The sequence below is a fragment of the Nothobranchius furzeri genome, chromosome 9 (genome assembly GCF_043380555.1).
Source record: "Nothobranchius furzeri strain GRZ-AD chromosome 9, NfurGRZ-RIMD1, whole genome shotgun sequence".
Lineage (NCBI taxonomy): Eukaryota > Metazoa > Chordata > Actinopteri > Cyprinodontiformes > Nothobranchiidae > Nothobranchius > Nothobranchius furzeri.
In genome coordinates this window covers 33,361,661-33,377,857 of record NC_091749.1, presented here as the reverse complement: position 1 = coordinate 33,377,857, position 16,197 = coordinate 33,361,661, and the positions used below count along the sequence as shown (strand labels likewise).

Genomic DNA, 16,197 nt, shown 5'->3' with positions numbered 1-16,197 from the left:
TCATAGCTTAACGCAAACCAAATTCTTTTGCATCCGGAACTCAACTCTCCTAGATACGGAAGTTCTGACTAACATCGCATTCACACATAGGTTCATACATCACATCTAGTTCCATCCATCACAGTAAACGCTTAGTTAACTTGTCATGTTTTAATTGTTTGTAAAATAAATACTTACTTTTATAAACCTGACTGTTTTCTGAATCAAAACGAAGTGTTTACAATCCCTGAATAAATAAAGAATCCTAGAATCTTCTGATTAAAGCCCAATAAAGACCTGGCAGGGTAATATTCTATATTTAGATAGAGAATCACAGCTCATTGGTCATAAGTAGAGGTAAAATATATACTTAGCTCTTAAAGCACTCAATTTACCAAACCCAACACCACAATTAAACTCAAAACGTTTAGTAAAATTTTTATTTTGTTAGTGTTTCGTTTCATCATTTTTTTTTTACTTCTGCAGCCTAAAGTTTCAATTAAAGCCTATTTTATACTTCTCCGTCTTCCCCGTACAGTGACACACAAGCGTAAGGACTCTCCGACGGGCTCACTGAGGGTGATGGAGACAGGCCCAACATTTTAACTATCCATTGAAACCGCAAGCTTGTGATTGGTTAGGACACTTCTTCGTGTAAATTTGTTAACAGCACCGCAATTGCTCCCTCTAAAAAAATGAAAGATGTTTAGTGGCAGTCATGGAACAAATTGAAAAACACCTCACGGAAAAAGTTCAAAGATATAAACATTTATTCACCCGTGACTGAAGGAACACACAGATATGCAGCAAGTGTTTTATTCATGGACAAAAATGATGCGTGGATTTGGAGGTGCCGATCGCATGAAGAGGTGAAAAAAGAATGAAGGACAAATTCTTCTGTGTTAGGGCTGCACAATATATCGTAAATATATCGTTATTGCGATATCAGCATGCACAATATGCATATCGCAAAGAACAGATAAATATCACAATGAATGGTCAGCTCAAATGTTTGCTACACATAACGCATTCTGCCAATCAAACGGAAGCATGATGTTTTTTTAACATAGAGCTCTTCACCCATTTGGCTAACTGGGTGGGTTCTCATAGGTTAGATGCCCGGAGGCAGACGGCACTTAATTTTGATGGTTAGCAAACACCTGAGTTAGCTTTGTTCTGCTCTTTCTGCTGATGCTGCTTTTCGGGGATTCACCGCCTTTTCTTGTTGTGATGCGATTTTCTTTTGCTTTTCTCATTTTTATGATTTTTATTTCTTTGTTTTTCATTATTTTTGTTCCTGAGTTAAGTTTTTATTTATTGCAAGTAATATCGTCATCGCAATAGTAATCATTGTTATCGAATATCGCAGGTTTTCCTAATATCGTGCAGCCCTAGTCTGTGTTTACAAGTCTCTGAAATACATAAAAAAAGTACAAAAAAAAACATGTAAACACAATAGTAAATACACTATTGTGAACTAGAAACATGACTGTAATGGGGCAGGGTACCTCAGAATAGCGCTACACCCTCTGTTGTCCTGGTGGGGAATTGCTTTGCAACACTCCCCAGGTAATGGAAAGTCAGAGAGCTAAACATCTCAGTCAATGCGTGTGCGTCTTTCCCTTGCGGAGCTCATGGAGAAGTTAAAATTAGGCTTAAGTTCTAAATAGGGCTGGGCGATATGACAATTTTAGACCATTTTACGATCTAAACATCTGACGGTCTGTCATTTTTGAGAGACCTTTTTATCACGATTCACAGCTCTGCTGTTGAATTTCTGCCTCTGAATGAAAAGGGAACTTACCCCAGGCGAATGACACGCCTTTGTTTGACCCTTAACCAATCAGAGTGAGTCATAGTAATATATTAGTGCCCCGCTTGTTTTCACCTGTGTGTGAACCAAGCCCCCACAATGCCGCTCAGAAAATGGTCCCATCCCGGAAGTAAGAAAAATTGCAGTTCCACCCTCATCCGCTGGGGGCTGGTGCCAGAAGCGAGCAAATCCTCATTGACTCCCATGTTAAAAATGCCGATTTCACAGCAGAAATAAACATGTTTACAGCCTGGTGCCAAAACATGTTTTTTGTCTAAATTATCTAGTTTATACTCATGACAACTCTGAGGGGGGTGAATTTTTTTCTCACTCTTCTGTTTAAGTGTATTGAAAGCCTAAAATTCTGTATAATTAATGAGCATCCGACACACGTGACCGCCGCCTCAGACCCACGTGACCACAGAGCTAGCTCCGTGGAAAGGCCTCAGTACAGCCTCGGTCTGGCTTGGAAACTGCTCCGGCATTTTGAGTCTCTGTGTTTGTGTATTCTTCTTTGGATATTATTGGTGCAATTGTTGGACAAAATGACTTGCAGTGGTATTAATTGCACTAATAGAGCGTCCAAGGAGTCTCCACTTCATTTTTTTCGGTAAGTTAAAATCTATATTCGTATTTTATGTCACTGCTACCTTTAAACTAGCTGAGTTTACCGAAGTAGCTAGCTAACTATCAGTTTAACATGTAGCATGTACTGTTTAACCATGAAATTTAAATGTAAAATACGGTAAAATAATTAATAGGGCATATTTAGATGGGTAATAGGGTAAAACCCAGTGCATTTAAGATAAAAATGGGTTGAAATATGACGGAGCGCTAAGAGGGAGACTTCTGTGTCCATTCTTCCATCCGGTAATCCCCAGCGGTCAGGCCGGGCAGCCTGGACGATCCGGCGCCTATTTGCTGCGCCTAGCTGCTGCGCGGTCTGACCGCTCGTGGAGTTTTTCATGTCTGACTTTAACCGCATCTAATACTGTATTACGGCGTGAGCGCAACAGCGACAACTTAATATCGATGTGTAAGCAGCCTGAGTGGTAGGGTGTTTTCATCTGAACCCTCCAGCAGGCTATGCTGCACTATTGACGTGTTAGCGCGCGGCGCTAACAACTTAGCAACGTGACATGTCTCTGAGAAAGCGTAAAACACGGACGCTTCTTCTGAAGCGGAAAATAACACCTCTTCTTAAGCAGAGCAGGATGTCGCCTCGGCTCGTTCACGGCCGAGCCGGACTGAGCTCGATAACATTGACCAAGCACAGCCACTGGGTCGTTGTAGCTGCCACCAGGCCTGCTGAAGGAACTCCAGCGGGTTTCATCAGACTCGTAAAGTTTCTTGTTTTTGCTGGGGATTTCTGTATTTTACCGCTCCCTCCTGCAGTCTTCCCCTATTAAAATTTAAAATGTGTAACTTTATGTATTGTGATGAATGACTAATATTCATGTTAAACTGAAACGTTAGGCATTTAGGGGGAAAAAACAAAATAATAAACATTATACAGATGTCAAATAAATCAAACTGTAATTAAACTATATATTTTCAAAGTCATATAGACAGCATGATGGTTTGTGTGATCCGCGCGGTTTCACTTACACCCCTTTAATGATCAGGCTGTTTTTTATTATTTTTATCAGCTGATAGCAGTTAAAATTATGGTAAAAAATACTTTTATCTGTTTTTGATAACTTAATGCCCAGGAAGAGCATCTTCCTGGGCATTAAATATAACCCAAATGTTTTATTATGAGCAGATCTGATGAAGGTTTAGACAAGCAGTCTGCAAAGTAAAACTTGTTTAGAGTCCAAACTCTTACTAAAGCTTTTGAAAAGAAAAAATGGTTGAATTTTGAGAAATATCCACAACAGGGGAGCGAGACCTCTGAAAAATGTATATTTTCTCTGAATTCATAGAATAATGTGAAGATTCTGGGAAAAGTTGGGATTCTGAGATTAAAACGTAAATCTTTCTAATCATAATTCTGGCAGTTTTTGTGTCCTTCTGCTGTGGAAAGTCGTGCAACATGAAGATACTGAGAAGATGCTTACAACCTGTATTTTTATTCCATCCATAAATAAAATCATGAGCTATTTTTTTAATCCAAATTTGATCCAAAGGGCCATCGTTGGTTCCAGACCCGTTCTAGAACATTCCTCTAATCTTAAAGTCATCATCAGTTTCTTCCTTTTAACAAATATTTATTTGTTCAAATATTTAATATTTATAACTGGAATATTTGTTCCTCCCTCTCCCACTGCAGTTAGTCCTGTCCTGCAACCCTGTTTTTGCAGCTTAGTGAAGCCAACCATCACTAACCGGGGGGTGGTTTTGGACCCAGAGATGCGGATGGACTCCCACATTAGCCAGGTGGTTAGATCCTGCTTTTCCCGGCTTCGCCAGCTACCAAAGATGAAGTCCATCCTGAAAGACGTGTCATATTTTCTCCCCAAGCTGGACCTGACCGTCATGTATCGGTCCAAAATAGTGTGATGATATTGTGTTTTTGTACATAACAGACTTTTTAACAGACAAATTTGTCGCATTCTCCTACACCTCTTCACGGGCTCGCCACAGTAAATATTCTATTTGGCAAGAGATAAACTTTATTGTATTTATCCTAGTGAATCTATAATTAAACGGGTAAACTAGTAGTAGCACATCCAACATCAAAGAAAGTAAAATGTTATTATCAGGAGAGGGAGAATGTTTAAGTGGTTAGCAGCAGTGTGCTAGCCGATGGCCCCCTCCATGAGGCCACCACAGCTCAACAGAACATCGTTGTAGCTTCTTCTGGGGAGAAAAACACTTAGAGAGAAAATAAAGTTAACAGCTGAAATAATACAGTTAAAGAGCAGATTGTAGAAGAAAGAAACCCCTGGGTTAAACTGGTCTGTCTACTGCATAATGCTGAACTCTAACATGTGTCCTAAGGGAAGGACCTGATTGGTGTCCAGAACCTGCTGAAGAAGCACCAGGCTCTGCAGGCTGAGATCACAGGTCATGAACCTCGCATCAAGGCTGTCACCCAGAAAGGAGAGACCATGGTGGAAGAAGGTAGAGCAGGTCTGGTCCTGACATGTTTCTGAGGTGTCTGCAGGTTCTGGCTCACTTTTTTTGGGTCCAGGTCACTTCGCTGGTGAGGAAGTGAAGACTAAACTGTGGGAGCTTCATGGACGTTGGGACACGCTGAAGGCCAAGGCGTCCCAGAGGAGGCAGGACCTGGAGGACTCTCTGCAGGCCAAACAGTACTTTGCGGATGCTAATGAGGCCGAGTCCTGGATGAGGGAGAAGGAGCCCATCGTTGGAAGTCCAGACTAAGGGAAAGACGAGGACTTGGCCGAGGTATGGAAGTCCCTTCCTGAGAAACTCCAATCGCTTTTCTTTGCTCTCTTTCCAGTCCTTCATAGTGTTTCTGTATTTGGCATTTCCTTCGGTTGTCTACCAGACGTCGTTGCTCGTTTAAGCGTCTCATGGGTTAGGAGTAGAAGTGCTGGCCTCGCACAGGAAGTGATGACAAACGTGTTCCCGTCGCTCTTATTTCAAACGGTTTACAAGCTGTGATGTGTGTTCCCGCTGCAGAGCAGCCATGACACGTGGCAGCCGGCAGAAGGCTCACGCTTTTCCACTAAACACCCGCAGAGCTACGTCTGCGGTGAACTGAGCAGGGTTTGTTTTACGGTGGCGGATCCGATTGGACCATCGCTGCGAGAAAGCTCCACTTGTGTCAGACGAGCTGAAGGTTCTGATGTTCTGCTCCACAGGCTCTCCTGAAGAAGCACGAGGCCCTGATGTCGGACCTGTCGGCTTACGGCAGCAGCATCCAGGCCCTGAAGGAGCAGGCCCAGTCCTGCAGGGTGAGTTCAGAATCCTCGGCCCGTCAGAACATTCTTATCCACCACGTTCTAACACCAGACCTGTTAACCCGACAGCAACAAGGTGATCAGCAGGTGCTTTTGTCCTGCAGGACCTGAAGGCCAATGAGTCCCGCCTGAGGGACATCAACAAGGTGGCATCTGAACTGGAGTCAGAAGGTCTGATGGCTGAGGAGGCTCCTATGGTTCAGGCTCAGGTGAGCGTCACCTGTCTGCAGCAGCTGGTCCCTCTCACTTCCTGGTTTAACTCTGCTCGTCTCTGTTTGTAGCAACAAGAACATCTGGGTTCTGCTCCTGGAAAGGTGCGTGTTGTCCTCCGCCTCCACCAGAACCAGACGTGGTGTTTATGTTACCACTCATTTGTTTGTTTACAGGATGAAGCCGACTCTAACACGGCGTCACCCTGGAAGGTGAGTTCATTCAGCTGATCAGAGGTCACCTCTGATGGCAGCAGTCACGGCCGACCGTGCTGACATCACACAGGAATTCAGGTGACCCGGCAGGCACCAGGTTTTGGTGAAAGTGGGGACATGTCAGCTGGTTGCCATGGCTAGTTATCTTTATGCATCTGTATGACTGCTGACTGGTGTGTGTTTCCTGTGACCTTTGACCTCAGACCGTACGGTTGGGCGTTCAGACGACGGCTAACTTTAATTCCATCAAGGTAAGAGGAAGCTCTTCCCTTCCTGTCTGAGCGATCCGTCTCCAGGTTTCTTCGTCCGGCGTCCAGCCCGCTGGCGTCCACCTTCATCTCACCTTCATCTCATCTCACTTCATTTATAGTGCAATACTTTCACATTATCATTTTCCCACACTTCTGTATACCTGTATTTTGTTGTTTTTCAATAAAGAATGACAAATTATTTAAGTTTGGTTTTTGTTGCACACAAATATATATCTGTAAAAAATATCTACAAAGCTAATGTTTACATAACAAGTATGATTGGGTTTTGCAATACGGCACTCAAGTTTATTTTAGTAAGATTTTCAAACCAAGTAAAGTTAGTAAAGAACACATTTCTATTGTCTGCTAAGAAACTGTTGGGATTTAAAATGGGCCTGTTGTACAAATAACTTGTAAATGATTATTCCTCACTTTTGTCTTAACCAAAGAAATTCAAGTAATTGAGCAAAAACATTTATTTTTAACACTACAGTTTATAAAACAGGGCGCAAAGTGTCGGCACATGTATGTATGTCGATGGTCCGCCCCAACCAAACCAAGAGACACAGACGTCAGGGAGGCCAAGGTTGTCTCTGCAGCTCTCTGGGCACCACGCCTCACTCAGCTGTCTCCAATGATCCAAATGGCTATGGAGGAAAAAATAACAGGTTTGGCCTAGCTGTTTAAAGTACAAAACCATTCATGAAGTGGTCAAGACAAGTACTTGGAACTTACACGCTGCGTTGTGTAGCTGACGTTGGAGACACACAGGCTGCCATGGTGACCTTTTAATAGATCTAAGAAAAAAATGTAATAAAAGAATGAAACTTAAAAACTCCCAGACCTCATGTCATATTTACTCATCAGCTATGGCTGATTTGTTTGGATCACAGTGAGTTACACTAATTCTAATATATTTTTATTTCTATTATACATACATACTTTTTAACTGTTATTTTCACATGACTGTTATCAGGCTCTCTTGTTCTGGTTCTGATGATAACTCTGTGTCTTCCAGTAAGTTATCTTGTGCTTACTTCATCTGTATAATGTCTCTTTACTTTTGGTAAATTGTACTGAGTCCAGAATAAAGGCTAGTTGGCTGTACAAGATACAAACAAGTATTACGTTTTGGAAATATATGAAACACCGCCAGCATCTGTTAGAGCCTGTGGCGGGGTGCTGAGGGCCGGCTCCAGCCCAGGAATGAGCTCTACACGCCGGCCGGGAGGGTTTGAAACACCGCCATCCTCTCCTCTGCTGGCTGTAAATTCTGTTATGGTTACCGGTGCTTGTGTTGCAATGTGAAACGCTTGGTCTCAGATTTTGTAAGAAAGATAATAAAATGTCCCCCCAAAATACGACTTAAATATATTTTCTCTTCATGATACATTTAATGGCTGGTGCGACTCAGGAGTGATAGCGCCAAAAAAACTACTGAAAACTTGCTCAAAGCAAAATGTTTTCATTACGGAAATAAATTATAAACTTACCGATTTAAAACTTTTTTAATACAGGTACTTCTCACGAACAGGCGCAGAAAACCTCCACCTAAACTCCGTGTAAGGTTCAGGTCGATGGGTGTTCCAGTTAGCTCCGGTTGGGTTGAAGCTAGGTGGCTACATCCGTTAGCTCGGCTCCCACCTCCGCTTTAGCTTTGGGTTAGCCAGGGTTAGCTTCAGGTTAGCTCGTAGCTAGTTCGCCTGGGTGTCGTCACTCGAGCCCAGCCTTACAGCCACACCCTCAGCGCCTCCTCTCTTCCCTTTTATGGAATTGTCTGGGCTGGACGGAACCTGTGACACGGTCAAAATGGCGGTGGTGGACACCTCCCATTATGGACAGATAACGTGAAATTGAAGCCTATGGAATCGAATTGTCCAGTATATGTACAGTCTATGGTGTGAACAAACATGGCTTCGGCCGCGGCTGAGAGCGACAACAAGGTTTTCGTTCCGAAGAGGAACGCCTCGTCCATTATATGGAACTGGTTTGGTTTTCCACCAGATGACAAAGAGCAGCGAAACATCATTTGCAAGGAGAGCGTCAAGGCAAGTGATGCAACACCACAAACTTGTTTAATCACTTGGAAAGAAGGCATCCCAAACAATACAACGAGAGCCAGCTGGCAGCTAAAGCTAAAAAGCCTGCGGCTGCAGCGGCTAGTGCTTCTTCCAGGCAGCAAACGCTAACAGAAACACAAAACTCACTCCCTACGACAGAGACAGCAGACGATGGAACAGCGTGACCGATGCAGTGACGTACCACTTGGTTAAAGATTTGTGTCCCGTGCGAAAAGTAGGAGTGGGATTTAAGAACATGATAAAAACATTGGATCTGCGCTACGAGTTTTCCAGTTGCAAGTATTTTTCGAACACCGCCATTCCACGCATGTACGCTGAATGCAAAGTTTGCGTTGCAGAAAATATTCAGAATGCGCAGTTTTTTGCTACCACAAGCGATATCTGGTCCAGCCGCACATCAGAGCCGTATTTGAGCTTAACTATCCACTACATGAGCAACTGGGAGCTACATAGTATTTTGAACAAGTTAATGTTTGCACAATACGTTTGCAATTGACATGTTTGCACTTTAAATATGTTTACGATTTTCATTTATGTTAAGTTACTTGAAAAGCGAGAAAAACTGATTTTTGTAATTGTTTCTCTCAGGGCTTTTATCATCTCTGGTGTGAGTTTAAAATATAAGTGTGCAAGCACTGTGTCGATTATTCCTAATATGAATAAATGTTTGTTTATTCAATGTTTCTCTTCTTTAATACGCAATTGAAGTTATGCTATTCATGGATAAAAAATCGTGATAAAATCGAAATCGTGATAAAATATTGGAAAAATCGTGATATTCTATTTTTGCCATATCGCCCAGCCCTAGTTCTAAAGTCCAACAGAGGTAGGATATAGTTGTGTTGTTGTTTTTCAAACAGCAGGTCAAAAGGTGCATCACAAAAGTTGCATTTCTCTTTTAGTTCTGTTAACAAAAAATTGCAATTTTTGAATGTTGCCAATTGTGTTCATTTTTCTCTCTTCGACTTTTAATTTAATGTTCATAATTCCAACTATAAATATCTACAGAGACAGCATGCTGCAGGATCAGTCTCGGTGTGTGAGTGTACACACACAGGCAACAAAATGACAAATTGTTGCAAAGCAAAATGAGAGGAGTAATGATGGCACAATAATGCCACATGTGTACTGTAGCCAGTCTGTGTGTGTGTGTGTGTGTGTGTGTGTGTGTGTGTGTGTGTGTGTGTGTGTGTGTGTGTGTGCGTGTGCGTGTGCGTGTGCGTGTGTCCCACCCAGAAGGACATTTGCTGCTGCCGGCCCCACTGTCACAATGGGAGATTCATCACAAAATACACACACTCGTGTGTGCTTGCACGTGCGCACACACACACACACACACACACACGCTTACACAGATGGAAACGACCACACTAATGGATCACCCCTGTCTGCATGCAATCCGCCACAAATAATGATGAACCACCCCTGCATTAAACTATTTTACACAATGCTCAATTCATTAGTCTTCTGCCCTCTCTTTTCCTGGGGTGTATGTGGGATAATAAAGGCACAATATTTCTCCTTTACTGCGAGAATCATAGTTTTTATCCATCAGTGTTATATTAGGGCTAAGGGAAGTGGGAGGGGGTGTGTGGATGGTCTTAAATTGGTTTAAAAGCATTCCCACAGTAAAAAGTAAAAGCAGCCTCAGGCAGGTGATATGAAGGAGCAATTTGCATAGCTTTGTTAGAAAGAGCGGGGCCAAATTCTGGCATTTCATCTTCAGCTCTGAGTGGAAGAGTGATAATCATTTTCTGATGATAGATCTATCTTTCTAACAATGGGGGGGGGGGGGGGTAAAATCTGTGTGAAAATAACAAAAGTTAGATTAAATAATCTTTGATGTGCTCTTGCTGTGTTTAGTTCCAAATTCCATCTTTCAGTTATTTTTAAAACACAGCAAATGTTTAATTACCTGCAACGTTTCGTTTGCGGCTGCAAACATCATCAGGCTGACGCTGATGGTGGCGTCACTTCCTTCGTTTATCTGCGGGCAGCAGAGGATGTTGTCACCCTCTGCTGCCCGCTCTCCCCTCTCCGATGATGCAGTCACATGTGCGATTCAACGAGTAAACTCCATCGTCTCTGTTCATGGTCCCACATCCACGTCTCTTTATCTCGATAGCTTCTTTTATCCATCTTTTGTATTTCTGTTGTTCGGTGTTTATGATCCTTGTGTTGTCCCAGTCCATTATATGGTTTTCTTTTATGCAGTGGTCTGTTACGGCTGACTTTTTTATTGTACTTTCTGCTTCTTCTTTTGCTGCTTTTGTGTGTTTTCGACTTGCCTCTTTCTCACACTCCTTTCTATGTTCTATTGTTCGTGTGTTGAGTTGGCATCCGGTTTCTCCTATGTATGTTTTATTGCAGAGTTTGCATGGGATTTCATAAACGACTCCACACTTAAGTCCAGCTGGTATGTTGTCTTTTGGGTGTACTAGTCTGTTTCTAACTGTTGTGTATAGTTTTGTTGGTGTGTTTATGTTCTGTTTTTTCATTGTTGCTCGTATTTTTTCTGTTATGCCTTTGATGTATGGTAAGGTTATCACTGGTTTTGGTTCTTGTCTTTTTGGGTTTCTGGTTCTTTGCTTTGTTTTTTTTTTCTTTCTGTTGTTGTTTGTTGTTTTCCTTTGTTTATTGCCCATGTCGGGTAAACGCAGGCCTTTAAAGCGTGTTGTATGTGTTTGTCCTCTTGTTTACGGTCTCTTCATTCTGTTATCATTGCTCGGTGATATAATGTTCTGATTACTGACATTTTGTGTATGGTGGGGTGTTCTGATGTCCATAATAGATATTGGTCTGTGTGTGTGTTGGTTTCCTATGTGTTTATGTTTAGGGTCCCGTCAGTCTGCCTGGCTATTGTCATGTCCATAAATGCTATGCTGCCTTCTGTTTCTGACTCATATATGAACTTTATGATGCCTGTGTCGTCAATGTTATTTAAGTGTTGTGTTAGTGTTTCTGTTTGTCCTTTTGGTATGATTTCCAGTATGTCATCTACGTAGCGTTTCCATAATTTTATTTAGCAGTTTGGGGGGCAGTGGCTATGGCTTTTTGTTCTAGGTCTTCCATGAAAAACTTGCACAGGGTGGCTGATAATGGGTTACCAATGGTGAAGCCTTCCAGTTGTTTGTATATTGTGTTATCGTATGTGAAGTAAGTGGAGTTAGCTACCAGTCCCATCAGTTGTTATAAGTCATCTGCTGTGAGGTTTGTTCTTTTGTGTAATGTTTTGTCCTGTCTGATTCTGTTAACTACTATGTCTATGATTATTTGGGTTGGTGTTTTTGTGAACAGGGATGTGACGTCATGTGAGATGAGTATGTCGTTGTCTTCTATTGTAATCTTTTTTTAGTTCTTTTGTCAGTTCTATACTATAAAACATTCATAGGAGAAACCGGACGCCAACTCAACACACGAACAATAGAACATAGAAAGGAGTGTGAGAAAGAGGCAGGTCGAAAACACACAAAAGCAGCGAAAGAAGAAGCAGAAAGTACAATAAAGGAGTCAGCCGTAACAGATCACTGCATAAGAGAAAACCATATAATGGACTGGGACAACACAAGGATCATAAACACCGAACAACAGAAATACAAAAGATGGATAAAAGAAGCTATCAAGATATGGAGACGTGGATGTGGGACCATGAACAGAGACGATCGAGTTTACTCATTGGATCGCACATGGGACTGCATCATCGGAGAGGGGAAAGCGGGCAGCAGAGGGCGACAACATCCTCTGCTGCCCATGGACAAACGAAGGAAGTGACGCCACCATCGGCGTCAGCCTGATGATGTTTGCAGCCGCAAACGAGACGTTGCAGGTAATTAAACTTCTTCTGTGTTTTAAAAAGAACTGAAAGATGGAATTAGATTAATTCATCTTTTATTAAAACAGTTCAGGGTTTAAGTGGATCTCAGTAGAGAAGCTTACATCCATTTGACATCTTAAGTTTATGCCAAGCTATGTTGTGGCCTTGAATGTTTATTTTTATCTAGATTTATTAGAATAGGCATTAACTAATACTGGAGGTTTGTATCTTATATGAAGTGTTAATTAAAAATCTATACCGTAAAACTGATTGCTTTCTAAACATCTGATTAAAAATCAAAGATGAATACAAATGTATTTATGTCCTGCTCTAACAGTGACCAGAACTTGATTTCCGTTCTTTTGGCTCTGCCTAGGGCTGAAACGAATACTCAAATAATTTGATTAAATTCATTTAAAAAATGAATAAATGTTCGACTTTGTTTACATTCACTTCTGGGTTATATAGTCTTCTTCTGGTTTGACCTTTTGGTTATTTAACGCAACAATTGTGTTTGTTCTGCTACTGCAACTCCAACTGTTCATACAGCTAGCAGAGCAAACAACAGGGCAAATGCTAAAGGGATGACGACACACAGAGAAAACCCAAAAAAGTTCCCAAAGCATGGGAATATTTCAAACTCATGCCAACGGCTCTCTTTTTTGCGCTAAGCCAACATCGTGCTAAGCTAATGTCACGCTAAGCTAATGTTGTGCTACCCTAATGGCTTACAACAGCACTAAGTCCTAAGATCTCAGCACAAAGCATCCAGGTGTTTCAGGCATCAGCTGCAGCTCTATGTGTTTTAGAGTTCAAATGAAGACAAACGGAGTCTCGCCACATACTGTATGCTAACTGAGACTGAGAAATATTTAGCTGCTACCCATAAAATCCAACAAGTGTTTTGTCTTTTCGTGTTTTATTGCAAGTCAGCATGACAATGAGACAAAAATGTTTGTTTGTCAGCCTTGGTTTTGCAACATGTTTCTAATTTTCAGTTATATTTGTTTGTAAGATTGCAGTTTTATCTTTATTGTAGAAAGGAAAATTATATTTTATTTGATATTAACTGCTTTGGAGTTAATTAATTGTACTGTTAGCAAAGTAATCATCATTGTTAGCTGGTAAACTAATTCACTTTTCTCTATATTTCAGTAATCGGCTTCAATTGACAGACTGGTGCAGGCAAATGTGTTCTTCTCGGCAGAACATTCTGCTGAGGCCCTGTCCACACGTAGCCGGGGATCTGCCAAAACGTAGATATTTTTATACATTTTGGCCTGTCATCCACACGAAAACGGAGTTTTTTCACACGAAAACGGATCTTTTTAAAAACTCCAGCCAAAGTGAAGATCTGCGTTTTCTCCGTTTTGGGTGTCTGCGTGTGGATGGACAAAACCGGAGTTTTAAGGTCCGCAGCGTCACTTTCCACGACAAAAAAATGCTGACATCACGTGTGCGACCTGTGTTTACACTAGCCGACATCATGGAAGCCCTCAGAGCTGCGCTCTGTCACTACCCGATCCATCAATTGTCCAAGCGCTTGTTGCTTGTTTGTTTTTGCAAGCGGAATTACTGCTCCTTGCGGAAGACCACAGACGAAGGACGAGGTTAAGAACGGGGGAAGTACTGCCGCCTACAGGTCTGGCATGTCCTTAACAACATATTTATCCGGGTAAGTGTGGACAGAGTTTTTTTTTTAAACGAGGTGGTGTGGATGCAAGTTTTTGGAGGGGCGGATATTCGTTTTTAAAAAACCCCGGCTATGTGTGGACTAAGCCTCAAAAACAGCAGAAAAAAAGGAGCTGAATGAAATAAATGTTATAGAAACATACTGGTTGCCTTGCATTATTCTTTTTACATTTTAACCATATTTTGGAGCTAAAGAAACAAAGGATTATCTGATTATGTAATTGATTGATCGATCACTGTGGCAAAATAATCATTTACTAAAATAATCGATATCTGCAGTCCTAGCGCTGCCAAATTTCAGAGTTGGGTTAAAAAAATACTAGTTTTCTAGATTTCACTCTAATTAATTATTTGTGTTCTGGTAATTTCCATATTTTCCATATAAGATAGAGGAAAGAACTGGCCTGTTCTTTATAATTTTTATATATTCTTATTCCTTGATTAAATTGTAGAAACCATTTATTAAAATGTCCACAAAGTTATATGCGTAAAGAAATATTTGCATCATTATTTTAGACAAAGTACAGTAAAATATTTACAATAATACTTTGTCTTCTTTTTGTCGAATAGCCTAAAAAAAGATTTACAAAGAAAATAAATGCATGACTTGTTTCTTGACATGTACAGAAATAATAATAAAATTTCCATAAAGCTTTGCTTATTTTTTTGTTGACACACATGAAAATAATCGTCAGGTTGTGAAAAAGCACTGCATACTTATCAGACAATTGCTGGTATAAATATCCTTTTCATCTAAAATGTGTTAAAGCGAGAAAAAAAGAAAGAAAAAAATGTCATTATGGATTTCAATTAAGTGATCCCTGGACAGAAAGGGATGCGTCTGGGCGGGGAAATGAATGTGCTGCGGACAAATGTTAAATAATAATGGCTGGGATGGTCCTGCCGAGAAACACACATTCCATCTCCCGACTGCAGCCGTGGGAGCATGCACGCATGGCACGACACTGACAAAATATGGAGGCTCACATCCACAGGCACTTTTGTATTATCACTCATACACTGACACACGCAGCAATGATAAAGAAGACACACACAGCGCAGGGCAAAGCGAGACTCTCACACAATCTGCTGCTATCACCTCTGTTGTGTGTGTCTTTATGACCAGTGCTGGCCACAGCACATATGGCCCTCATTTAGGAACAATGTGCATGGAGAATGACTGAATGGAGGAGCTGGGGTAAGACAGGCTTAATGCTGCCAGTATAAGAGAGACAGAAAAGGCAGATAACAGGTGGTTTAAACTTGAATTACTGAACAGAGTGTAAACAACGTGTCCTTATGAAGTGCTTTCACTCTCTCTTTTTGAGTCAACGGCTCATGGACACACATCAGGTAACACCTAATCAGTGCTGTGGCAGGACGAATAGCTCCCAGACATCCTCACTGTTGTTTCAGGAGAAAACATTCCCAAAAATCTCTCTCCCCCTCTCGCACACACATACGTTTTTCATACCCTCTTGTCACAGCAACATCTCTCCAGTAATTACCAGGGTGGCCATCCTCCTATCTGCCTTCGATGGATGGACTGAGGAACCACAGGTTCGACCCTGCAGCCATAACTCTAGACCTGGGACGTCTTCCTACTGCTTTTCACCACCTCAGACAGCAAATTGGCCTCAAAAAAAGAACAGAACAAGAAAAAACATCTCAAACAAGCTTACTCTCTGGCTAATAGAGAACCAGACCGCTGATACACAGACATGAAAAAGCGTTGAAGCAGACACACACTCATTCACTTTCACTATTTGTCATTTCCTTGTCTCCAAGGAGTAATCTATAACACTGAGAATTCACTGACCAATGGCAAGACGGAAATCTTTCCTTGCCATCGAGGCACAAAATTGCGAGCGCGCGCACACACACACACACAGACACAGACACACAAACACACACACTGCTGAGTTGATCATTTTGACAGGATACGACTGAAGAGAAGTGGAGTGAAGATGAGAGGAAGCAGGGAAGGCAGAGCAGGGAGACTTAAACTGATAACTGTTTGATGAAGGGTGATAATGTCAGGAAAGGAAGGAAATAGATGAAGGGATGGATGGAAAAGGTGAGGCAGCAGAATCAATACAAATCCACAATCTGCATCCAGAGAGTAGACAGCTTAATGCCTATTCTGGGATTTGGCTTCATTACTATTTTACTCTGTTCAGTCAAGAGAGGTACATCAACATATCTGGAAGTGCTATTACAGCTGGAAATAGTTGATCTGATCCTAGTTAAATATGTTTTTGTTTCTATTT

General features: G+C 41.5%; 1 protein-coding gene and 1 long non-coding RNA gene across 4 annotated transcripts; one reads left to right on the top strand and one right to left on the bottom strand.

Annotated features, from left to right (window-relative positions):
* The first annotated feature begins 4,928 nt into the window (after positions 1 to 4,928).
* On the top strand, positions 4,929 to 6,539 carry LOC139071764 (spectrin alpha chain, non-erythrocytic 1-like). 3 transcript variants are annotated; one of them, XM_070554787.1, is made up of 6 exons: positions 4,929 to 5,146; positions 5,566 to 5,658; positions 5,769 to 5,873; positions 5,946 to 5,978; positions 6,051 to 6,086; positions 6,293 to 6,539. In XM_070554787.1, the coding sequence occupies exons 2-6, from the start codon at positions 5,593 to 5,595 to the stop codon at positions 6,368 to 6,370; spliced, it is 318 nt and encodes a 105-aa protein (XP_070410888.1). In that variant the 5' UTR covers positions 4,929 to 5,146; positions 5,566 to 5,592; the 3' UTR covers positions 6,371 to 6,539. The 3 variants fall into 3 exon arrangements, with proteins under 3 accessions (XP_070410888.1, XP_070410886.1, XP_070410887.1); XM_070554785.1 differs by having other exon boundaries at positions 5,946 to 6,086; XM_070554786.1 differs by lacking the exon at positions 6,293 to 6,539 and having other exon boundaries at positions 5,946 to 6,191.
* Positions 6,540 to 6,801: 262 nt separating this feature from the next.
* On the bottom strand, positions 6,802 to 8,063 carry LOC139071765 (uncharacterized). Its single transcript, XR_011521578.1, has 3 exons — positions 7,834 to 8,063; positions 7,076 to 7,137; positions 6,802 to 6,987 (listed from the first exon to the last, which is right to left on the bottom strand). It is a non-coding gene; the product is annotated as an uncharacterized lncRNA (long non-coding RNA).
* Between the last annotated feature and the right edge of the window lie 8,134 nt (positions 8,064 to 16,197).

Bases quoted from the DNA above. Each gene is read 5' to 3' on its own strand.
- LOC139071764 (XM_070554785.1), top strand. From the start codon at position 5,593: ATGTCGGACCTGTCGGCTTACGGCAGCAGCATCCAGGCCCTGAAGGAG. The intron at 5,659-5,768 runs GTGAGTTCAGAA...TTTGTCCTGCAG, and splicing joins AGCAGGCCCAGTCCTGCAGG to GACCTGAAGGCCAATGAGTC. The intron at 6,087-6,292 runs GTGAGTTCATTC...CTTTGACCTCAG, and splicing joins ACACGGCGTCACCCTGGAAG to ACCGTACGGTTGGGCGTTCA.